This window comes from Gavia stellata, chromosome 6, assembly GCF_030936135.1.
Source record: "Gavia stellata isolate bGavSte3 chromosome 6, bGavSte3.hap2, whole genome shotgun sequence".
Lineage (NCBI taxonomy): Eukaryota > Metazoa > Chordata > Aves > Gaviiformes > Gaviidae > Gavia > Gavia stellata.
In genome coordinates, this window is record NC_082599.1 from 46,006,348 (window position 1) to 46,032,692 (window position 26,345).

The window sequence follows — 26,345 nt, forward strand, 5'->3', positions numbered from 1 at the left end:
GCGACGTTATTCTCTGAGAGGTAAAATACAAAAGCATGTTTTAAGATGTTTTACACCACATCCTTAGATTTAACTGTAAACAAATAAGAACACCATGGCTTCAATGAAAGTTATTTAAATTTGATTGCAGAGAATACTTTATTAACTGATTACAGTTTTGATGACCAATTTTAAACCATAACTAATGTGGGAAACAGTGGGGGACATTAAGGCTGAGCCATATATATATACAGACAAATCTGGATACTGATAATCTGTACATGTAACCTCTGCTTTTTCTTTATACATCTTTTATTCAGTGTCTGAAATTAATCAAAGAGAAAAAAACCCCCAAAATTGGCCACTAATTTAGTCCTATATCTGGAATGAATTTTTGTGTGGGTTTTTGAATGCAGTGTAAATCTCAGAGGAGATCAAACAGTTTTTTTTTTTAACCATACTCCAAATGAAGTGCTCAAGTGTAACTGGAGGAGTTTGTTGTTGTTGTTAGTTTTGTGCAACTAATTTTCTCTTCCAAAAACTAGTAGTAGCTCTCTCCTTTAGAGGTCAATCTATTTAAGATGGTATTAAACTTGCCTAACAGGTTGGGAAATCAATATAAATTAAGTGCCTGTGGTGTGTATCAGTTTTCCTGCTCTAAGCAACTCCTATCACTTAAGTGGACATACTTGCAATTTTACAGAATTACACTGATTTTCAACAAAACCCAGAAAAACATTAATTTACTATTCTTGCACTGTGAACAGTACTCCTACATGATGTGATAACCGTTTTCCATCTGTACAGCTCCCTTTTGTAAAGTTGGGCAACACATATGAAAGAAAGACAGACATGAACTGTTTGTGTTCTGAAAGATATTTCAGTTCTTTAGTTCCAGTCACTGAAGGAAGAGGCAGAGGCAAGTTTGAATTATCCCAGAAAACTGAACAATTGGTTTTATTTGGTGTCTTCAAGATGCTTCACCTTCTGTGGGAGATGTAGGTGTTGTAGGAGAGACCATTTCAGGTTTTCGTGAAATTCTGTCCAATTCTGCCTGAACATCTGTTAAAACTGGCTTCTGACCTACAAAATAAATGCATGTCATTCAGTAATGTTTATGAAACAGTTCTGGGAAAGCCTATAGTATCTTTAATTCTCAGGAAGCACCTGTCAAATTGAACAAAAAAGCAAACCAGAAAAACTATGTTTTTGCATCAGACAAATCCTAAAAATTGTTACTACACACTTTGGATGCAGAGTAAAGGCATAAGGCCAAAACACAAAAGAAACAGAAAAGAAACAGATAGAAAGTCACATCCTTCTATATTTCCAATTTCTCAGAGAAACATCCATAATTATATATTAATTATCAGTGTCTGAAGACTTAATGTAAAGTGTAAGATACAGAAAAGTCTATTAAGGCTAGCAGTTATGAATACTTCTACACAATTTTCTGCATCATACGTATTTTAAATAATTCCGAGTGTAAATCAGGGTTTTCACCACAGACCAGTGATGTCAGTTCTACATACTTGGTCAGCATAAACCTGACAGCGCTGCTCATGGGTGCATGCAGACCTGTGGATGGCAAATCCCTTTCTCTGCTCACCCACTTACCTCCCCCTTAACTTGGAACAGCACAAACATTTGTGCAGCCCCACTTAGACCTGATCCAAGCTTAACACACACCATTTTTCCCTCATTATTCTACTCTTAACTCTTACTCCCTCATCTAAGTTTCTATCCTGCCACGTTCTATCACAAGAATGGAGAAGACAACATGGGAAAAAGCAGTGCAGAACATTACAGAGTCTGTGCCATGACAAGCGTGCATAGTATCTCAGGCTGTAAAGGAAATTTCCGACACACAGTTTTAGCAATGTCCCAGCATACTTTCTGAAGACGCAAATTAACAGGAACTACCCACAAAGCTAATTTTTGCCGGATGTACTGTGCTACTCTTTAAATAATTTAAAGCAAGCTACTACCATATCTAACTAAATCAAAGCAGCTAATATTGCAACTAATAAGCAGCAGTCTTGCATCTAGATTTAGGCATTTTTAGATGAATACTAATTATTAGTCACATCATATAAAAAAAGCCTATCAACAGAAAATACATAAGTAGTTTTATAGGCTGTCACCAAACTCAACCAAAACCTTCACCACATCAGAGCTAAATCACTAGCAAAAGAAAATTTAAAAGTTATTTTAACACTGATAGTATTGTTAAAAAAACCCAAACCACCTGAAATTACGTCCCAATATATCTGGATAATTAAAAATGGCTTATGCTATAAGCCATTTATTGTGATGGTGGGGAACAAAGGAAAAATGAAGAAGTCATGTGGTCACAATTCATGCTTAAACAGCTACATGAACAGTTTTTATTTGATACTCTGAGAGCCATAAAAAGGTAATACTAAACTGCTGTGAAAACAAAAGCAAAAACCATATCCAATAAAACATTCAGTTAAATATAGTACTGTTCATACTTCTGATAACTATACTATTAGGAATGATCCCCCACTCAGAATTTACACTGAGTTGATCTTTTATCATTAATCGTACCTGATTTTTTTGCTGATGGTGGTAAGTTGCTGCCAGCACCTCCAGTGCCACCTCCTCCTGGACTGCCACCAACACTACCAGGGCCACCAGGAGAACCAGTTTTCTTGCTCAGGAGACTATTGAAGAAGTTAGCCAGGACTCCTTCACTAGTAGCTCCAGCTACAAGGGGAGGGAGGGGAAAAAAGAAAAAAAATAAACAAACCACAACACAAAACCAAACCAAACAGATTTTCTAAGTAAATACTGATTTTTGTGTGTTAGTCAATCTAAATAAGCATATAAAAGCAGACAAAGCAGCTATTTTACTTCTCCAACTGTATTTGTGCCCTCATAAGAAGAGATACCTTTCATATTGGGATCAATTTTTTTTGACCCAGTAGGGATGGGTGTAACACTGGCAACGTTTGATGTTACAGATCTATTTGGTGTCCTCGGAGATCCTCCAGGAACTCTTGGAGAGGCATCCTATGCAAAAAAAAAAAAATTCCAAAGCTGAACTAGTAAATCTTCTACAGAATTAAATCATTCACTGTAAAAGTACATGAAATTAAGTGTTTTGTTCTCACAGCTCCTCATTTATTTTTTTTAATAATGTAGTATCCCATGCAATTGAAATGGCACAGGATTAGATTTTGATGATTGTGTGCAAGTTGGTTTTTTTTTTAACACTTGTATAACATTCTTACAAATACTAACTGTAGTGCAACTAAAGCAGTAGTGAAGCTTTTGATTTTATGTCAAATGAGAAACTTGAAAATCCAACTGTTACTCAGTAGTGCCTCTGACCGTAACGAAAACTGCACTGATTAGATCATAGAGGAACTACACAAGATTTCTTGGAAAGACACCACATGCCACCAATACTGCGGAAAGAACTAAATGCAGCCCAAGAGAAAAAGCATTATTCATTACTTCAAGGATAACAAGCCATATTTCTGCAAAATTGCCGTTCAGCTAAAAAGATAAAACTACCTTTATGAGATCACATGCTCCCTGTTAAACTTGTGCTACCTTTTAGTTATTTTATTTGTATTTTAAATGTAGATGATGTCATAATTTTCATTTTACCTTAATTTTATGCCAGAGTCTTAATACTCCTAGAGAGGTAGTGCCAAATTTAGGGTATAAAACTCACCAAGGCAATTCAGCCAACATAGTTTGCTCCCTGGCACACTCTTGGGACAGAAAGGGGAGTCAACTAACTGCTTAAATGCATCCTAACATATGAAAAGTAAAGCCATGACATTTAGCCCTTGCTGTCAATACAAGTTGTCATGACTAGCTGTGAAGTGTTATAATTTTAGAGCAGTATACGATGTAGACTTTAAACAGTATGTAGTTTAAAAAAAATAGATCAAAGAATATTTGATAGTGCAATTAAAACAAGCAACCCTCTAAATAGATGAAAGTGAATCATTTTAATGTGATGATACTCAAAATTTTTATTACTAACCACTGGCCTTCCTGCAGCAGTAGGTGGTTGTTTCGCCAACTGTGACTGCAAAAAAACAAACAAACCCATGTAGTGTTAGATATTACAGTAACTAGGGATACAACCCAAAATTTGTATTGAGAATGTTGTTAAGTGAAACACTGGCTGCTTCTTTTATAGACAGAAAATTACCTGCTGTTTCATAAGAAATACTTGGTCATCTTCTGCTACAATTTCTTTTTCATGAACAAACTGCAATACAAAAAACATTAACATGATTTTGACTAAAAGAAAGAAATGCATTTCCTTTTATACTTCCCCATGAAGATGACCAAGGTATTCAACAATGAAGTAAAGGTGTGAAGTACTACGTTCACTGAAGACCACATTTTCTATATTTAAGATCACTACCTCATGATTCCACTTAAGCCAAATTAATTATAAGTGAAATAGATCCCAGGATCTGTAAGAAATGTTCAGATGTATACACTCTGCAGTATGCTCATGCCTCCGTTAACTTATCGAGGCCCCACCTTGGTATTATTTTATAGATAACTATGGCAAAAGTGACTGCGCCCGCGTTGCATCAGACTTGTACATGAATTAGACAGAGATATCTTAAATCCCAGGTCTATGCATCAAATTGCAAGCACTCTCCCTCCAAACAAGCTCATCACAAAAACTTCACCAAAACAAGCATGGCAAATATCAATATCAAAGTTTATAATCCAGACCTGAAGTTTATAACTGACAATTTTTTTTTGCATGCTTATATTTTCCTTGGACGCTTATGATTTAACATACTACTATGTATGCTTTGATTTTTTTCCCTGAAGATTGCAGAAAGGACATAGTATTAGTTTTCCCAGCTAAAATCATTCAGGCTTGGAAATACGATCAGTCCCAAATTCTTAGCTTTGTTAGAAAAAGCCATAGAAATATTTGCCTTCAATAACTTCTGTACGCATGGGGCCCACTGCTGCTGGCATTTTGTTCAGCAGTCCCACGTGTTTTCAGGTAGTTCTGTCAAAGCCTTTTGTTAAATAGTATAAGAGAGAAAATATACTGAATATATGCAGAACCTGTTTTCACATGCTTATTTTTGATTTTACACTGTCTCAAGCTTTCTTACTGTAAATACTCCAATAGAAACAGAAGGCATTATCAAGTTATGAACAACTGAGCAAGATGGAGTGTTCTTAAAAAATGCTAACTCAACCTGACCAACAGTGAAATGACACTTAGACTTTTCAATACCAAATACGTATTAAAACAAATACATTTGTAGTCTTGAACAATGTAACAGCAGTAGAAAAAAGTGTAAGCTGAAGACAAGCTATACAGAACAAAAACACATAATGTTTTTTGGTAACTAAAGAAGAACTTTAAGAACAAAATAAAAAGACATAATAAGAAAAAACCTGCACAGTTTATCACACTCTTACGAAGCTGAAGCAAAGTCTCAAAGAAAGAGAAACAGTCGAAAAACTGACAGGTAAATAAATAGGTAAGAACTTGAATGCCAAAACATTTCAATTTACCTTTCTGACTGGTGGTTTTGTTATGATATCTTCAAAACTGTCTTCTGCTTTTAGTGTCTGAAAGTTCTCGTGCAATATTCCTATCTTCTTGTCATTATCCCAACCTGCAGGACTAGATAAAGGATTATTTGGCTTTAAATTCTATTGTTACTTCAGGTTATTCTTGTATGCAATCCTAAACTGCACAGAACTGAAAGCCAGGAAAGCTGTCATAGCTCCCATTCTGCTATGCAAGCTAGCTATTGACTAGTACAACTGGTTAGAGATTGGTTCACCATAACAGAGAACAGCAAAATCTCTGCATTTAATATTTCTCTTTGGGGCAGCAAGTATTTGTAATCTCAATCCACTGGCACCCACCAGACTCCAACTCATGAGATTGATAAATGGAACTTTAAAAAGCATAAACAAAAAAGGCTCTAAATGCTGTTTTACCTTGCACAAATACATTTTTTAGTCATATAGACATAATAATAATAATACAGAAAACTTACATAAATACTGCATCTTTTTCCACAACAACAGCTGGAACATTGAAAGGAAATCCATACAACTTCTGGACTATATATTTATACACTAAATCAATGTTTTTGTTCTCCTTTACTGAAGTGTAAATAAGTGCTGCCCCATCTGAATAAACTTGTTAAAGAAAACTCAGTTTAGTGGTTAATAAGAGATACTAAAGTGACCCTTTTTTGTTAGCTTAAAGGCTATCATCTACTTTGTAGAATTTAGAGGGGGAATACAAAATTAAATTAATTTTGGAATTAAGGTCTTTAGCAATTTAAATCTTTCTTTCTGCATTTGTTTTAGGCCAACTCAGCTATTGCTTTTAGAGGAAAGTACAGGCTCTTCTTCACTTTCAAAGCCCACAATACCAGTGGTTTCACTATGATGCCTTCAAACCTGTCTTCTGCTTTCAGTGAACAAAAATTTTCATGCCATATCCTTGCATCTTGTCATCATCACATCCTGCAACACAGACACTGCAGCACTAACACTAGTAGCTTCAAAAATGCCAAAGATCTTTCCCTAATTTAAAAACCCAGGTGGGGAAGTGGAGCAAGTTCTTACATTATATAGTGATCTGCTTTTGAACAAAATGAAGGCAAACGAGTTGTGCTGTGTATCAGTTACTAGAAGGCCAAGAGAGTGCTTAGTATTCCAGCACGGTTCAGTATCAAATTAACACAGCTTATGCACAGGATTAATAAAAGCAGCCAGGGAAGTTTTGAGTAATGTTTACTTTGGGATTGTAAAAATGCCAAACCCCCTAATTTATTTCTACATGCGTGCAATTCAAATTCTAGAACAAAGTTATATAATGGGATTCGATTCCCATTCAGTAAAGTTTAGAATAGAATTCTAAGTTATACACGGCATATACAATCACAGAGACTAATTCCTTTTGTATTCTTCCTCCATCCATAAGACTTACTACAATTACCCATAACTCCACTTTGAAAAATTAGGTCTTGGAAGCCTTTTGAAGGAAGGTCATCTTGGTACTCAACTGAGGTCTCAAGTTCTTGAACTAATTTTTCCATCTGTTAACTACTGTCTCTCCATAGCATTTAAACTTCCCTTTACCACAGCATAAGTGATGATGACACAAAGTAGGCATATTACTGGCATGTGAAATCTAGATCTTAGCACGTCTAGCTGACTAAACGACACTAAGCAGTATTTTAAACACTTCTTTAAAAAAAGTTTAAAAATAATAGCACAGCATCTGCTTATGCGCATTTTCTCTGTACCAACACAAGAAAAGCCAGTGGATCTTTCCTACAGCAGTTCATGCTTCTTCCCTCATCACCTCATCCTGTGGAATTACTGAACACTGAAGAGACCGCATATTTGGGTCAAAAAGAATAACATGTGCATCTGAAGCAAGATCATACTTAAATGAATTATCTTGTTATTATTTTAGGAATCTTGTCAGCTAAGGTGTGCTGATTTACAAACTGACTCCTAAATATGGAAATGAAGGCAAGTAAAGAAATTCATGGTAAGGGGAGATGCTAGACACTTGCAGCTCTAAAAAAAAAAAACAAAACAGGAAAGTTTTGGGGGGTAGCTGAAGCAGACTGCCAGCTACAATAAAGGAGTTACATACTACTTTGGTACAGATGCAAATATTCTTTTAAGCTGGTCATAATTCATGCGAAGATTTAATTGAGTCATTATCATCTTTATGGTGTGTTAAAGGATACATTGTAAGCAAAACCGTCTGATATGTGACTGAATGAAGTCAAAGTGTTCATCTCTGTAGTCATGCTCTTTTTCCAGAACACTGATGGCATCACACTGTCAAGATAAACACAAAATTAATATGCTGCTTTCAGTTACCTGTTGAAATAGCAGTGCTGCTACACGTCCAGTTCACAACTGGACAAGGGGGATGGAGTGGGGGGGGTGGTGCAGAGAAAAACAAAATGCTGCTGAGATCGTTTAGAAGCATAATTGAACAATTTTTTTTCTTTTTAATAATACATAACTTGGTGTGCATGTACTATGGTCAGCATTAACTTGGGAATTAAACTGATTGCCATTTTTCATTCACTCCCACTCCACACCTCCAATAACTCAAACTCTCTTTCAAAGACTGACCTGCTGAATGACACCACCATTTTCTGCACAATGTTGCGGGGGGTTTTTTCCCTGAGTTGTGGGTGTGGTTTTTTGTTGTGTTTTTTTTTTTTTAAACACATACACACACTGTGGTATCACGGGACATAATGTTTTTTACCCAGTTACTACCTAGCCCTTTGCAAAGGGAGGCAAAACCAAGAAATGTGGAAGCAGAAGAAAAAGGGGGGGCAGAGGGAAGAAGAATAAGAGAGCTAGCAGATGAGAATAAAGGTGCTTTTCAAATGAGAGGGTTAGCCTTCCAGTGAAGGAACAGCATATGCATCAAAAGATTTATTCTTTCACTGTAGGCCAGCAGAAGCTGCAGATGCTGTATACTTAATGCCAGTGAGAACTGAAGAGCCAGGGGGAAGAAAAAAAAAAACAAACCCCAAACCCAAACCAAAAACAGCCACAAGAGAACTGCACCATTTTTTTCTTTAGACTAAGAATATGGTTACATATCTAACAGAAACCGAAACAGATCACAGAAACACCCTAAAACTGAGGAAAGTTAATAGAGCAGCACTTGACTAACCAGAACCCTCAAATATATTCATCTTCATAAAAAGATCAGAATTTTTTTAAAAAAAAACAAACCCTACCAAAACACTATTTGCAGAATAAGGAGGACTATGGAGATCAAGGGGAATTCTAGTTGCTTACTGACTAGCTCACTCCTATGAACAAAACCAGGTCTGAGGTATTCCTCAATTCCTTGAAAACTGGAATAACTATAGGAGAAACTACTCCCAAATTACATGCAATCAGGGCTTCCAGAAAAAAAAAAAAAAAAAACAACCTTCAACATTAAACATTTTAAAGAATTCTTATCCACGGTACTCAGAATGACTTAAGAACCACATGCTTCCCACCCCGAATCCACCATTGACAGAGTTGCTTAAATAAAATACACAAAAACACCTAAAACGTGAAACAAACCTTTGTACAAACTACTACTACTGGAATGCCTAAGTTACATGTTAGTGTATCTGCACCCAGGGGTAAAATCACACTGTCATCTTTGTCTTCCTGTAATGAAGTACTTCTTCTCTGTGGAGAAGCTGGAAAATCCTCGCCTGGTTCTATATATTCCTGGAAGTCTCTTACCACTGAAAGTAAAAAAAGTTACATTAAAAGATCAGCTACTTTATTATTTCAACAATGATTTCCACTGCCATTGATCTTTAGCACTACTGATTGTATAGTACTTCCGCTTCGTTATGTTGAAAAAATTGAGCATGCACCAAGTGCTGACTATTTGTTTGCTCTGTGCAGCACAGGAGAGAACTAGTAAGTTTGAGATCTGCTTTATCAGCAGGCAGAACATGATCAGATGAAACTGTCCATAGGGACAGCATTAAACCATTTTTGTTTTACCATTGTGGAACCACTGGGCAGTTACTATTAATTATTATTGCTTGATACATCTCCTAAAGAACATGAGTTTCCTTGCATTCTTCTTAGCAAAATTAATGGAACAGTTCGCTACAGTAAACAGAATTAAGCCTTACACATATTGCTTAGCTGCTACCGTATACCAGGTTTTACCTAAAAACTCTTTGTCCACACTTCTCTCTCTGTACAGTGAATCTATAGTAGTAATAAGCAAAAAAGAATAGAATACATAAACAGTAGTTATTAACTAGCTTTATAATTAGTTAATAGCATATTAAATATTTTGTATGTTGTTAGAATACATCAGATACCCTCCTTGCTAAATTTTAAAGCAATAAGTCAGAATATAACAAGCATTAGAAAAAAGATAAAGTTACACTTGTAACTCTCTTGTCAGGCTCCAATGCATACACCCAAGCCGCTAATTACATGGTCACTTACTAATCCTGCAGTCAGGGATGTAATATTAGGCATTAAGTGTCTGTACCTTTCATATCATATGTCCTGTTCCACACAGCGGTAACCAGATTCTACCAAATCCCACCATTGATTACTCTTCCATGAGCAGCACATCCTGATTCAGCCAAAAAAATCAGACAAGACTATTCAGCTGCATCATGCACGTGAGCAGCTAACTACTCCAGTACATTCCCACTGCTTTATCCTGATTTATGTTAATCCACTGCTACCTTCACTAAACTGATTGAAGCCCTCCAAGTTCATACCTAGAAAAGCATGAGTTGAATTAACAGAGCAAGACTTATTTCAACACCCTGCAGAAAAAGATGTATTAGGCCAAGATTATTCAACTTTTCTACAGATTTTGGAGTTCACAACAAGAAAAAGCACATGCACAGATTATCATCTCTACTTGAACAGTCAACTCAAGCTCTTATTCAGGGAATGCTGCTACTTCTGTCTGGTCTGAGAGCCTCCCAAATTGACTGTGTTTTAAACCCAGAGTTCTCACCAAGATATGCCAGCTACTCAAGGGATCTTTCCTACATAGCATCCTATCTGTTCTGGGACAGTTACATGCTAAAATAAATAAATATAAAAAAATTAAAAAAATTAGAAACAAAAATCACACTACTGCAGTACTAGAAGTCCTCCTGTAGATTCCTAAAATTCCCATTGTATGATCATGACATACTAATCTTTATACAAGTACAGAAAACAGTAAAAAGGAGGATTGATGTAGTATATCACAGCTCAAAGGCTGTGGAATACAATCCTTAGAGACACAATTAAAATGACCAGGCCACAAGGCTTCATTAGCCACAGCTGAATTCAGTAACTGGAAGAGCTATTCCAACCCTTCACACACAGCTGCTATGTATCCCCTAACACCTTCCCATACCAATTTTAGTCCTCACAGGGTCTGTCTTCTAGTGGAGTTAAGTTGCTAGAACTGGAAGGCAAACACAACAGCACACCTCCAGAAAACTACACGCGCAAACCCTCAGATTTCAGTCCTCTTAGCAAGTTAAATCAGCTTGCAGGAGCCTCTCAAGAGCACTGAGCCTGGCACAAGAATAAAGTAGGACCGTGTACCCAGAAGTCAGGCAAGCAAGATTCCTCCCTCCCTCCTTTTGGCAGTGTCAAGCTGCTGCCTGCTTAGCAATGCATGAAGCCACATCACAGGAGGTTCAAAACAAAACCAGCTTCTAGTCATATCTGGATTGTATCCAGGGCTTCTATTATACCCAACACACAGACCAACAATATCTATAAGAGTTAGACCAGATGATAAAAGAACAAGAAAGCAGACAAAACTTTTAATGAGTAGCTGCTTTTCTCAAGTCACTTCATCACTTAAATTTTCTGGATTTTGTAGAGTTTCACTATTCTGTTCACTCAGTCAGTAAAGAAGCAAAGCTATCAGCCTACACATTTCTGATAACAGATAGATTGCGTCCTTACTACTTTCATCCAGTAAAATCCTATCCTGAAACTGTTTGGGGTTGTGTGTGTGGGGGTGTGTGCATTTAATACACACACACTGACACCACCCCCTGAAAACAAAACCAAAACAAAACAAAAACCACACCCAAAAGAGCTCAGCTCCTCCCTCCTAAACAAGTTCTTGTTGTGGAAGATATGATTCTTAAGGATGATATTTCCCTTAGAAGAATCTCTCTCTTAATAAACAAAACAATGAACACCCCCGCCATTCCAGAGTATCTACAGCTGTCTCCTCATTGGCTACTTTATCACAGCATGGCTACAACCTGCATTTCTGAAAAAGCTATTCAAGCAACTGACTGCCAGATTGCTAAGAATGTACCAGTTCCAGAGAGCAATTTCAGACTTACAAACAAAAGTTTAATCATGCTATTTGATCTTAACACAGCTTTCTCAAATGCTCTTCCTTGTAGTAATTCACTAAGAGATGAATGGGAAAGACTCATGTTTTTGTACCGCAAGGGAAATACAGTAGCTACCCAAAAGTAATTCGGAGCTATGATGTTAGTGAGTTCAGTCAGATAATTTAAGGAATCCCATAAAATCTTTGCGTTCTGCATGTTTAAAATTAAAAAGAAAAGACAACTGACAGAGCTATATCATATCAATGCCAAAACAAACATAGCTGCATTAGTGTCAATTATAATAAAACTCTTCAAGTAGAAAGGGCCCAGATATTACCATGCTGTCATGAATCCTTTCAACATTTACACTTTTGGTAGGCAGGGAACAGGTCCCAAATGCTCTAGAGTGACTAATTACGTGAACAGTTAAGAAGCTGATGCAGTGATTTGCCTTTAAAATAAAATAAAAAATTTAAAGCTAACAAGTTTTTTTGCTTGGACAATCTTATATCTAGAAAAATCTGTAAATTGTAAATTCAACCTCGCTGTGTTCATGCTGAAAGCTTCCCAACCCACCACCACACCCCCCCCCCCCCTTAAGGTATTTCTGTTAGAAAGAAATACTAGTATTGTTCATGTAGCTACCTGAGATTTATCTGAAGCTTGACTTCCTTGATAACTCCGAATTTTAAGTAACATTTCCAAAGAATGAAAAAGACTGCAATGGAGAGATTAAATGGTGTGGAAAGCATTGAGCATATTTGATTCCTACATATTTGCAGAATACTCACACTTTTGTTCCATTTCTTTTATTTCTTCAGGAGGAATTTTTAACTTGTCAATATGTTCTCTTACAACACTTGCCCATTTTTGTAAAGAATCCAGTGCAGTCCAAGGCCTAGACATGTCTACTACCAACATAATTAGAGTGTCCCTTAGAGAGCTTGCCTCCATCGCAAATTTAAGAAGACCTTTGTGATACAGGTCACCATCCAAAATCCATACATTACATCTTGTTTGGTCTAAAAAAAAAAAGGAAAAACATTTTATGAGACTTGCTTGAAACAATCCATTATGTAATGGCTATTAAATCTTCTTTAGGCATGTAAAATACAATGAAGAAAGCAGATGACATGTTTTATCAGTCAATTGAACATACGTAACAACACAGCAAACTGCAGCTTGTGGACACCCACCTCCTCTTCCAAACCCTGATGCTTAATGGTTAATAACTGAGATCTTAAATACATTACCTGAAAGTGAGACTCCAGAGACAGCACTCAACATTTCCAAAATTAATGTTGACCATTTTAGAGAGGGAAAACATTTTCTTCAAGATGCAGCTTAGAAGGGGGGAATTGGGTGAATTCAGCCATCCCTTCTCAGCCCTCAGTATGCTCAGCTCTCAAGGACTGCCATCTTCCCTTCAAAACTCCAATGAGATATAACTCTTAAAGAACTATATAACTCTTAAAGAACAGAATGTACCTTGGCCCTTCAGAAAACTGGAACAGAACTGCAAGTTTTTAATTATTTAGATGGAATTAGCAGGCAAGAAAGTTATTCTTCAGATTTGCAGAAGGACAATCACCATACAAATGGACCATTCCACTGCTTCCCCCCCCCCCCCCCCAAAAAAATACCATACTCCAATATTCAGAAACACTTCTGTGGTAAATGAAGAGCTGGTGATTCAAAATTACATAGTTTAATATAATTACATTTTGCCTTCAGGTAAGCTTTTATTACTCTTTACAGAAGTTCTGAGGAAGACATTTAAACCAACTCCCAATCCTCTTAAGCCTGGTCAAGCCATCTTTGAGACCAATAGCCAGACACGGAAGTCAGGAAAGCAGATGATTCCAGGAAAAAGGGTCCAACTTCTTTTGGTTCTCCTCCTATCTACATTTATTCTTAAAGCATGGACAAGAGTTCCCATTTTTCCCCACAGCTCCCAGTATGTCCTTACTCACACCCTATTCCCTCTAAGTATTGCCTGTAGATAATTCATTGCACCTCTACAGTGCTTGGTCATACTCTTCCCCTTGTTCCTCTATAAGCATCAATTATCCGTTCCATAACTGCAGGTATTTGGGGTCTGATCTTAAACATCTTTTTTACTTTCTAGCCATAAGCCAACTCAAGCCAGTTGAAACCCAGCTTTTACTTTACTTTCTCCTTCCTTCAAATTTTTGGGTTGGTGGTTTGGTTTTTTTTTTTGTTGTTGTTTGTTTTTAAAACCTCCTTTAGCATTGTGCACATTTTCCTACCTGTCAATACCCGATACGTAGTCTTGCAGATTCTGATACCACCAAGACAAAGGTTTCTCTGTATGTTCAAAAGGATATAAACTTGCTAAAACAATTGAGATGCAAGATAAGAGCCTAGGCACCTTTTCCTCTAGGCTTGAGGAATGCACTTTTGCCTACCATCCATTCAAAATGTTGCAGCTAAGAGTCCTTCCCTGGTCTTTTCTTTTCAGCCTTTTCTTTTGACTGGTTCCTCTCCTCCTCTACCACCTAAGTGGTCATTCATGGTATCTACTAAAGGAATTACACTGAGAAACTTCCTCATGATACAAATCACTCATGGCCTAAGCTGGACTCCTGCAAATTATAAAGAAAAACATCCCACTGTCGTTCCAAATATCACACTACTGAACCATTAATTTCAAATTGGTTTAAGATATTACTAGAAATACAAACTTACCATCTCTATCTTCATCATGCACATTTAAATACAAATACTCCATTCCTCTTCCTTTTTTGTATTCCTCTATTCCTTGGATTTTTCCTATTAAGCTAGTTTTACCTGCTCCATCTTCACCTGGAGAGACAGAAGGTAGATACCACTCAATCTTTAATTACAGTCACATATTAAAAACCACCTGGGGCAAGAAGGAAACCATATACTAACAGATTGACTGACCTCATTAAAGTTTTGAAATATAGCGGGCTTTGCCCAACTCATCCATCTGTTCAAAGTGCATGTCTCAGCTTCAAATCTTATTTCTAATTATCGATAAGTGCAATTATGCCATTAACTATCCTATCTGAAATAGGCTCTTTAAGGTATCTTTTTAAAGATACCTGAATAAGTAGTTAAACACCTCTAACAATTTTGGTCTTTCAACTACAACCAAAGTGTTAACAAAGTCTTTCTAAAGTAGAGTTCAAATCACAGTAAGCTCATCTTAAAATCAGAAGAATACGATTTAGAACTCTCCCAAACAGCACACAACACCAGGCTCAGTATGGTGTATCTGTTTTCCTTAGCTTTTATGGGTTGGCTTCTTTGAATCCTTTCTCTGTTAGAGGTCTAAAGAAACCTTAAGAAGAAGAGACAAACAGTAAGCCCATTGCCTTACAATACATGTGTATTTGGGTACACATACAGTGACAAGCCTGCAATCCAGATCAATTCACTCCTATTCTCTTCCCTTCAAAGGGAGCTCGGATAACCAGTGAACCTTACAGCATAAGCACAGTATATAAACACCTCAACTATTGCCAGAGATTCTTCTTGAAAAGCTTCTATTCTAACCGTATGTCCCAGAGCTGGAAAACTTCACGTGCAGTTTTTCCAGTCTGAAAGAGTAACCAAGCTGAATTTGGACACGAAGCAGGGTTTTGCCCCTTTAATTTGGCAGTACGATGGGCACATAACAGTTAGACATTAGAAAGTTCTTGGAACTCACAACTTATAAAATTAAGATTAAAACCAGGTTCCTAAGGAGTACCTTACCAGTTTTATGCCAAACTTCTTTTTTTTCCCCAAGACTCTCCTATGCAGGGAGAGTATAAACACTTGTTTTTAACTACATAACAAAGAAAAGATTTCAAGGACAGTAATTTCCATGGCTAAACGCAATGATGAAGTTTTCCCTTTAAAGGGAATTGACCATGATCTTCTAGACAATATTATGGCTACATTAAAAAGACTACAAATATAACCACAGAAAAGCACAGAAAAATCATCCTTTGATAGCCTGATTTTGAATTTACTCAACATATCTTTCCCAAGATCACCACATGAAGTCTTCAATTTAGAGTTCAGCTTTAGGTTCAGATTTCACTAGTAGTCTAGAAGCTACCAGAAAGCGTAAGATTGTTTACTCTAAGTAGCCCAGGGGGTTTTACTCAATGTAATGAAAAGACATTTTAAAAAAAAAAAAAAAAAAAAAGAAGAGAGAGAGAAAAATAAGACCAGAACTGAATTTTAAGATCTGGTTAAGCGTAGAAAAATTAAGTGAAAAATGAAGTTATATCAGTTTAACTTTTTCAACATTTAAGAGTTTGTTTGCTAGGTCCTTAACTTTATTAAATCAAGACACACCTAAGAAAACAATTACAGCTAGTTTTAAATAAACACTGGAAAGCACAGCTATTTTCTATTCATACACCGAGTTTTTCCTCTTCTTGTGAGAATATTCTTTGAAATGAAAGTTCTGCCCAAGAAGTGAAGAGTTCAAGTTTCTTTACCAGAGATTACAATTCCTCCTCTGCCCTCATGCAAGTACTTATCCAAGCTTCTTAAATTTGTCATCTACAAATAACTGGGGAGACTTTATTAAGAGCTGTTGCACTGACGTGTTATGCTGCTGACGTTGCTATTACTTTCACCAACAATTTCTGTATGATTCATTCTGTTATTTTACCTTTTTGAACAGGCAGCTTCAATTCATTTGTGCCAGCAGAAGGCTCAAAAGGTAAGACAAAACAAGACTTGTTAGTCCTTTTAAAGAGGGGTTACACTTAACAGCTTTCCTAGTTTCTCAGAACAGCTGACTTCTAAGTTCTCTCGCATACTAGTTTGTTTCACATAGGTGGCAATAAAGATTACAACTTGTTTGCATTGGGAAAGTTGCATGTTCTGCAAAGCACATCTGCCAGTTCTTAACAAAAGTGGCTGCAACGCAAGTCTAAGAAACATCTGTGGTTATGAAAAGTTCTAAACATGACAAAAGATACACTTAAGCAGTCTAAACTAAAACATACTTATACATATGCTAATATCTATGCAACTTTATTGTTTGAAAGTGTCCATGCTAAACAATATAGGCAAACTTGAAATATACATCCCAAAAGCCCCTTATCATGGCTGTGTGTTGTGTGATTTCCTCCCCACCATATTTCCAAATGCCTGAAGTAAGCTGAAGTTCGGTACTGTTAAGGTAATGTCTTATGGCAAAATAAGAGCTGGAGTTTTATCTTCCCTCCTCAAGTTTTCCAGTAGTTATCTTCAGAGCCTATGCAGAAAGCAATTTTATCGGTACAGCATAAGACAAGTTGATTTGATGTAAAATTAGTACCTTTGGACACAAATATACACACAGTAGTCATTCAGCCTTCCATTATGGAATTAGTTAATTTTAATCTGTTCTGTGAAGAAGATTCTCTACTCCCTTTTCCTTAGCAAGTATCCACCCATTTCAAAACACCAAGATCAGGTAGGTGGATCACTGATATACATAACTGTATCATACAAGTTACTGCATGCAGAGAGCAGTGCTCATCATTCACTAGAAAGCCAGAATGATGCATCAGTGGAGTTTGAAGGGTTTGGTACTACTTTAATTAATTACCCAGGTAAGTGAAGAGAATAGTACAGTTTGCAGATGATAGAAGAGAAACCAAAAGATCTGTGGAGAAAAGGGTTAGAAGCGATACTGACAAGTGGTTCAAAACAAGTTAGCAATGCATAAACCAAGTAGTCTACAAATAGGACAACTCACTTGCAAGGGTGCAAGATAGCTGCCTAGCCGAATGTGCCCTTTTTCACAGGAGATCCAGAGTTCTCAACAGATTTAAGCCAAATTTGAGTCAATATTATGGAAAAAGCTGTCAGAGAGTAAAACCAGGACCATCATATATGATATAAGGACTTCCTCCTTTTTGCCCACACAATTCATCATAACAAGTTAGGAAAAGATGACTGCCTTGGCCAAGAGAACATGCTAAGACTTGAGGTTCCATCTACCTCTACTTTGTATTTCTAGTGTGTTGCATACACCTTTTAAAATTGTGACAGCTGTAAATCTATTTGTTATCCTTGTTAATAATTTATCTTTTCCAACCTTAAGTCTTTAATATAAAACACCTGGGAAGTCAACACACTTTGAATATATTGAGTTATGCTGGGAAAGAGCAGCAGTATAATTTTGCTTTGTAGTTACTCTTCAGCAAGAATATCGAAATACAAATTAATCTCAAACCTGTGCTTATCTAAAACTCCTGAACAGTTGTTACACATCTCATTAGCAAATTAATTCTACGGGCATACAGTGCTAGCTTTTAATACTTCTCAAACCTCAAACATTTTAGTGTAATGCCTTTAGTACATATAGAAGCTTCTCTCCACCAGAGGAGGGGGGAAATACTTGTGAGGAAATTAAAGGCTATTAGCTATTTTAGTTTTGATGGCTAACGTACAGCATAGTTATGCAATTAGCGTTAAGTACTACCAGGGACATACATAAAAGTGCTTTTTTAAAAACATAATTTCTCAGTAACAATACAAATACACACACACTATATGGCATTTGAAATTACAAACCCTAAGACATTTAAGCATATTTATCTTTTTTGTTATCTCTGGATATCTCTGAAGTATATGAAAAAGTAATACTGCTTCGTTTCAGACAAAAGGGAAGTTTCATATTCCTCAGTCTTAAACATAATTGCATATTAATATTATGAAACAGAATTTTTTTTTAAAGTGCTACAGAAGCAATATATAAAAGAGCCTCATGCACGTTTGAAAAAAGTCATCATCACGATCCTCTTCCCTCCAGAATTTTCAGATGGAAAATCCTTTAGCTTCTTCTTTATTTCTAACTGTGTGACAATCAAATTAACAATTGACTTCTGTTCATAAGTTCACAGAGCAAAACTTTTCTGACACACAATTCTCAATACAGAATTGCAAGGTAGAATAAAAATCAAGTAGATTGTTGTACATTTAACATTTTGCATCCTTCTTTTGCAAGTAACATAAAAGGTCCTTCTTTCCAGAGTAAATCCTAAAGAACTAAAATTCTCCATTACATCAAACTACACTTACACATTAATACTACAGTAGGGAAACAGAAGTGATGCTGCCAGCAAACAGTGCTATACACCGAAGCCGAACAGAAGTAAAAGAGGGACAACAGATTTAATTTTGAAGAAAAGTCAGGCTAGGAAGCAGTTGAAACAAAGCCAAACCAATCTGCTTACACACAGCATTTCACCATCTTGTTAACAAAATGGAAAGTCATACTCAACTAAACAAAAGCCATTTCATTTTTATCCCCACACTGCTACACTTCACTCCTCTGATGAGCTCCTCAAGTTTGGGTTGTGCTCCTCAAAGCTTCTCTGTCCAAGGTGCTACTCTGTCTACAAAACAGAGTTTGATGATGGTCCTTCTTGTTCCTTCCCTCAAAGATATCAGAAGCCGTAATACAAAACCCTGCTCAGCCTCCTCCCTTCTCACTACTCCAGACAAAAAGTATGTTTACTGAATAGAAAATGGAGTATCACTAAATGTTCTGCTACAATACAGAATTTAACAGAACGGTCACCCATAGAGAGGTAGGATGGGCAATGAGGTGAATGAATCTCCTTCTGTGAATGCAGGCAAGCAGGCACTTGCCTATGAACTGCTACTTAAACTGTTCAACCATAAACTATCACATTAGAGAGAACTTAGGCTCTCTATTACAGACCTTCTCTAAACTTTCAGTTAAACATTTTAAAATTAAGACTATTTACTACTCATGCTATTTCCACTTTTCTTTCAGTTTAGAAAATGAAAACAGAAGTAGATCTTCACTTGTCTTAAAACAAGGTACTTCTTACTTCTCACAGAAGTCTGTACATGGAATAGCAATCAATGCGTTATCTCCAGGACAGACATGAGTTTTGACTTCTTATTTAAATTGTTTCTCCACTGTAAAGTGTCAAGTGTGTTTAAAATACGGCAAGGCAAAGAAGCAACAGTGAATGTTTCTTTTGTGTCATTAGCATTGTTGGTCTGCACCCCTTCCATCCATGGCTCTGATTTTTTTCAATAGCTCTTTGAAAAGCCCTGGATGCACTTAGTTGTATGTAATCTATAATCCTATTGGTTCCTTGATGGAGTTTTTTTTGTTTGCTTTTTAAAACCATCAATTAAAATTCAGCTTGATACAGGAATTAGACAACTCATTTTTAAAAAATATGTTGAAGCAAGGCCAAGCAAAACTAGAGATAATGGTCCTAATTAACCCCTTCTGCCTCCCCAAAAGGTATATTTTTGTGAACTAGCTTTATACTTTTTACAAAACAAAGACACCTTCTGAGTAGAACAATTCACAACATCTAATATTTCTAACATAAAATATTGAATAGTTATTAATAGAAAAAACCCACCTCACTTAAATATCATAGAACAAAGTCATCAAACCCAAACCGGAGTTACCAAATCAGGCAAAGATGCCTTCCCAGAATCACAAGAGCGATCTCTATTCCACACCATGTGGAATGTCTGAATCCTAATACAGTGGAGTAGAGACATAACAGTCTTCCTACTAGAACCAAGTGCACGTGTACTTTAACTATTTTCAAGATAAACACTTCTCACAAGCTAATAACTCCCTTTTCCACAGCCACATATTAGTGAAAGAGACTTGTTTACACATACCATAGTAACTGAAGAATGCCTTTTACAGAACAAGACCGAAATAATCAGAGTAGACCAAATGTAGTTTGCTTTCACGGAACTGAAAAACAAAACTAATTATGCTGATGAGATCCTTCTCTAGAATCCCTCAAAACAACATGGAAGCTCACAATAAGTTGGTCATACCAAGTTTTCAAGTAACTTGCCACTAAATTATAATTTACTCATTGGACAAAAAACTTCTTCTCTAAGTTTACTTTACTCTACCAGATAAGTCTTTCCCCTCACATACTATTCATTTGGTATCTTTGTGGCACTGAAGAATTAAATAAATTTTTTAAGGAGCACCTTAATTGCATTTCTGCATTACAACATGACAGAAAGCAGATTGTAGACAACTGTTGCAGCATGCCTTTCATCAAGTCCTGCACCACAAGAATACATGGCCTGACTGTGGAAACAGGTACAGCAGTGACAGTGTTACTTATGCTTGGAGAAACCCACAGAGAAAGCCAAATATTGCAGAGAATTCTATAGCGAATATGAACCGCATACATCTCTAATGCAAGCCTCCCCCTTTAACAGGGCAGTAAGTCATCTAGTGTATTTTACCCAGGTTCACTACCTAAATAGAATAATCCTGTGTTACTGTCAAAGGGACATCTTTATCGGTACTTCTGCCACTAACCTGCCTGGAGAACCCAGAAGCACAATTCCTTTCATTGTTCCTCACCTTCAGAGCTAGATCCAGTAATAAGTAGCACCACTGGCAAAGTGGAGACAAATTAAATAAATGCAATTCAAGAATTTCAGAACTTCCCATACTGTTCTAAATAAGTTTTACTACATAGCATCCATGTAATTCTTGCGTTTTGGAAAGGTATTATAGCAGGAAGGACACTACGAAGAAGTACTACTTAGTTCTAAAAAAATGTAGCTGCAAAACAAACAATTAGAATTGTATCAAGGTCAATACCCCATCAAAACAATTGACACTTTAGAAGTATATCTGCTGATTGAAACAAAACTTGGCTACATTTGGAAGGCTTTCATTGCCTGTAGAAGGTGAAGAAGTTGCAAGAAGAGGACGAAAAGAAGCTATCTGACTTAACTTTTGCAGTACTAGAGAATTAAGAAACATTTGAGATGAACAATAGGGACAGTATCAACAGGCAGTATTTCAACAGCTATAATGATGAAATTATCACAGCAAAACTTTCAGCTATTTGAACAGAAAAAAATAAAATGGAAAAGTATTTTTTTTTTTTTTACAGTGTTGAGTACCAATTTAAGTAAGCAGATTTTACATTGATTTTGTATACTCTCATGACAATTTGCTGTATAGTGAACTTAATTTTTAAGTTCTGATATTCCATGGGTCCATTAAAAGAAATCAGCAAGCTAAACCAGCTCTTCAAGATGTACCATTTTCTACAATAACAGCCATTCCCAATACATGTACACACAGAAAAGTACACCTGTAAATTAGCAGTAGACTGTGGAAACTTCTTCTCAAGCATCCTGACAACCACTGGACAGGAGCAGAGCTCAAAGATTCAAACAAACAGGGCTGGCCCTGAAAAGTGAGATGTCTGGGCTAAAGAGAAAATGTGGACACAAGGTAGTTGAACACTCACTGCCCACTAAACTCAAAGCCTTTATCACCAAGTGGGGTAAAATGCATAAAGGAAACCAAAATGCTAGTGATTCAGTAGCAGCGTTAAGTGTGCAATACAGGCACTTTGAGTCAGGTGTACATGTGTCACTGGATGGTTTGACATCATTAGAATTGCAGGCAAAGAATTACACTATGCTTCAGAGACACGTATGAAATACAAAGCCAGATAGAAAGCAGCTATTCAGTTCACTTGCAAGCTGGAAGCCTGTTTTCTTCTGCATCCTAGAATGACTTTGAACACGCTTGAATGCGTGCTGCAATTTATTGGATAAATGATTTGTTTGGGTCTCTGAATTCAAGCCTTCACACATTCTATAGCACTACGAATTCCATCTGTAACCTGCAATGGTGACTTTTTAGCTGTTCCTTCTATTTCACTCGCTGGTTCAGATATAATTAGATCAGGAAGGGAATGAAGAAGAGAGCTCCCAGTTATAAGCATCAGTTTTCTCGTCACACAACAAAAAGCATCAGTCTCCTCTGATCAGTTACCTTTTTATTATAAGAGTGAGCAGAAGAGACAGTTCAGGAGGGAAAAAGAAGGGGAAAAAAAGAAAAAGCCAGCAACAACAGCAAAACCACACTCTTTGGTCTATCTGCAAAAAGTAGCTAGAAATGTCACCGACAACACCCAATTCCTTAAGAAAGCAGGGACATCTTACATTTTCTGCTGGTATAGTTTGCTAAATGAGGTAGCTATGGTCACCATGACAGAACTGCCTAGGAATCAGAGCATACTTGCCTTACAGAAACATTTAGGAAAGCTTGCATTTTTATTATTTGTTCATATAAGAACAGAAAAATGCTTTTATACTACATGTGGTACTAATCAAAGTTTAAAGTCTTCACAGAAAAACAGTTACTGAAAAAATGTCTGTAAGTGAAACAATTTTTAAGAAGTAAAACTATAAGTTAATCTATTTTTTTTGCCTATTTTGAGCAGAGAATTACCAGTATTATATGTTAACCTTCACTTCACAAAACCATGTGCCATATCTAGAGATTAACATTTGGCATTCCAGTTTCCTTTAGTTATTTCTGTGATGACTTGAACTGCTTTCCAGGTTCTTAAAAATGAGATGTTAACATAACTAAAAATAAATACTGAAATAGTAGAATTAGCATGCCAGACGTAGCCATGTGCCCAGAACAACTAGGCATACAAGTATATACAGTGTTTGAAAAAATATAAATGCTGCAGACAAATTAGAAAACTTGTCCTAGCAAACAAAAGAACATTAAGTGGTGGGGTTTTTTTGTGGTGTGGGGGTTTTTTTTTTGGAGGGTGGGGGGTCGTTTGGAGGCTAAGGGGATTGTTTTTTAATGCAGTTTGTATTGAAAATAAGCATTCATTTGTTACTATATATCATGTTTCAGCTAGGAAGTTTTGACCAATATGCTGTTTATACTGCAAATATTTGCCTACCACAAAATGAGTGAAAACCATCAAGACCCTGGTCAGCTTTACAACTCCTGCTTAAAAGTATTCAAAGAGTGATGACACTAAAATAGTCATGGCAAGAAGTGATCTGTATTAACAACAAAAGCTAGTACAAAACTATTTAAAGAAATGAAGCTTTAAAATAGAGGAAATGTGAGATAACAGAGAAACTGCAAACACACAGCTTGAGAACCTGAAGAGACAGAACTTCACATACGGAATCTGTCCAATACAGAATACATAAGACCTCTCCTTTTCCTGTGCCAGTGTGCTTCAGGAGCAGTATCATGACTTGAAAGTGAACAGCAAAGTGTAATACATGGATTAGGTATTCTCACAAAGAGCATGGCCATGGTCCTCATTGGCCAGTCCTCAGATCTGATGCTCTATTTCTTAAATACATGCCAAAGTTTTTTCCTTAGAGCATGGCCTTCCAGAAAACACAATTCTGAAGAAAGAACTAGATTCTTCTACGAATCTGCTCATCTTTTAAAAAAAATGCTTCAGTTAAAAAAAAAGAAGTGTTACACTAAGTCATTCTATAAGCTCTACATAAAGGGTAAAAAGAAAATTTGTATACAACCGATTAAACATCACAAACTAAATGAGCATTTGGAAACATTCTGTGGTGCCCTCTCTAGTTTTGAAGGAAGAACAGTCTCCAGTTATTGTGTACTAAGGATTGCCTGACTACAAAGAGAAAAGAAAAACAAGAGTGTAAACTTCTTGGCAAGGATCACAGCTTGAAGAAAAATCTTCCAACTTCAACATGGACAGTCACCCAATTTAGTTTCAAAGTATCACATAACAAACTGTCAACCATTATGAAATCTTTCCTTTCTTTCGTATCAATAGAACTTCCAATCTTAATATCCTACTTAATTACATAACATAAAAAGCAACAAATTAAAGGGTAGTAAGTCCTGTAACAGGTTCACTAGACCATCCCATCATCCTTGCACAATCTTCTCCTTCATAGTGAGTTTTAAGTCACCACTCAGCTTATCAAAACAGGAAGAAAAGAGTCACAGTGATTGCTTTAGGATTATGGAAGAAAAAAATCTAACTTGAAAAACCTCAAGAGAGTACAAACCACAAGACTATAGAATCATAGTGTGCATAGAATCCACATGAGTATCTTTACTGGATTTTAACTATGTTTCCAAACACTAACACACAGTTCTTTCTAGGGACAGGGAAACTGGCAAAGCAGGGAAGAAGCAGGTAGTTAACAAATCCATCCACTCGGATTCATTAAATTGTCTACTGGTAACAGTATTTAATAGTCTTTCAGCCAAAAAAACCCCCACACTAATAATAATAGCAATAATATATATACACACCCCCATCTGAAAGCATTCATTTCTCCCTCTCCCCCATGAAGTTTTAAATTTTGCTTGACATACCCTTTTTCTTCTTTCCCTCAACACTAACAGCTGGGTCTCTCATTATCGCCCTATCAAAGTCCCATTCTGCAGCTCCTAATCCTTGCCAAACGCAAGGTTGGACTAACGCACTGGGTGGAGATAACAGAACACAGTGAAAGCCAGCAGCAATAAACGATGCCGCTGCTGCTGCACGACTTGCTGATGATACTGCTGCTGACAAGCCCGGTGCATGTGGGCAGGACACGACCAACACGCCCATACAGCCTACCCCGCCCTCCCGCCAACAGGGAGCAGCCGTCATTGACACCGTACGGGCCACGGAAGCAATTTTCGTGTTTGCACGACAACACCATACGGACCAGCAAGCAGCACTGGTTGCACGAACGAGGGAGGTTTCAGAAACGGTTGAAGGACCCGCACGCACCCCGAAGTCAACACTCATCGAGGGAGAAAGATTAAAAACCACCCTTCCAAGCCATCCCTTCTTAAGGAAGTAGGGTGGGGGAGGAATAGTAAGTGTATCCTGGCGAGGTACGTACGATGAGGGCGATACCTAAAGCATCTCTGGATATTGGATATCCAAAATTAAGTAAAAACATGCAAGGGAAGAAGCGAGAGGGTTAAGCCAGCACCTTGCCACCCTCAACACCCCCCCGCCCCACCACCACTTCGGCACTAAGCAAGAGAAGCTCCAGACGCCCACGAGAAGGTTAAGGAGCCAGCCCGTGTGGGGCAGGGAGGGGAGGGGATCAGGATGCTTTTCTCACCCAGCAGGAGGACGTTCTTCCCCGAAGGCAGCTTAGAGCGGGAGCGCGTGGACACCTCACTGAGGATGCAGGACCTGGCGCGGAGAGACAACGCTTAGGAGGGGGGTCCCGCTTCCGCCCGGACCCCCACCCTCGCCACCTCCTGCGGGGGGAAGGCATAGGGGACAAGGGGCAGGGCCGGAGTTGCCACCGCCAAGGGGAGGAGCCCCCCCCCCCGTAGCTCACTGACTGAGAGGGACTGAACGCCAGGAAGGGGGATTAGCCAGCCCTCCCCCCACCCTCGCCCCCCCCGTGGGGCCAGGAGTCGCTGCGAGGGCGGTAACGGTCAGCGCGCGCCCAGGTCCCCGGCCGCGGGGCGGGGCGGGCGGTTACCAGAGGTTCTGCCCATCGTCCTCCTCGCCGCCTGCCCGCAGCTCCACGTTGTTGTTGGTCGTGGCCGTAGCGGCGGATGAAGGAGAAGAAAAACCGGCAGCCGAACCGAGCCCGGACGAAGAGGAGCCGAAGGAACCGGCTCTCCCCACCGCCGCCGCCATCTTCGCTGCCTCCTCCCTGCCCCACCGCCTCCCTGAG

General features: G+C 37.7%; 1 protein-coding gene across 3 annotated transcripts; it reads right to left on the reverse strand.

The window, feature by feature from the left end:
- DYNC1LI1 (dynein cytoplasmic 1 light intermediate chain 1) lies at positions 1–26,345 on the reverse strand. 3 transcript variants are annotated; one of them, XM_059818649.1, is made up of 13 exons: positions 26,148–26,345; positions 25,776–25,849; positions 14,568–14,684; positions 12,650–12,880; positions 9,094–9,263; positions 7,737–7,830; positions 6,018–6,153; positions 5,524–5,635; positions 4,175–4,234; positions 4,004–4,048; positions 2,895–3,015; positions 2,551–2,709; positions 1–1,062 (listed from the first exon to the last, which is right to left on the reverse strand). In XM_059818649.1, the coding sequence occupies exons 1-13, from the start codon at positions 26,306–26,308 to the stop codon at positions 950–952; spliced, it is 1,593 nt and encodes a 530-aa protein (XP_059674632.1). In that variant the 5' UTR covers positions 26,309–26,345; the 3' UTR covers positions 1–949. The 3 variants fall into 3 exon arrangements, with proteins under 3 accessions (XP_059674632.1, XP_059674635.1, XP_059674634.1); XM_059818652.1 differs by lacking the exon at positions 26,148–26,345 and adding an exon at positions 26,005–26,018; XM_059818651.1 differs by lacking the exons at positions 12,650–12,880; positions 14,568–14,684.

Bases quoted from the DNA above. Each gene is read 5' to 3' on its own strand.
- DYNC1LI1 (XM_059818649.1), bottom strand. From the start codon at position 26,308: ATGGCGGCGGCGGTGGGGAGAGCCGGTTCCTTCGGCTCCTCTTCGTCC. The intron at 14,685-25,775 runs GTGAGAAAAGCA...CTGTCTCTCCAG, and splicing joins GAAGAACGTCCTCCTGCTGG to GTGAAGATGGAGCAGGTAAA. The intron at 7,831-9,093 runs GTTTGTTTCACG...TTATCTTGACAG, and splicing joins TAGTAGTAGTTTGTACAAAG to TGTGATGCCATCAGTGTTCT.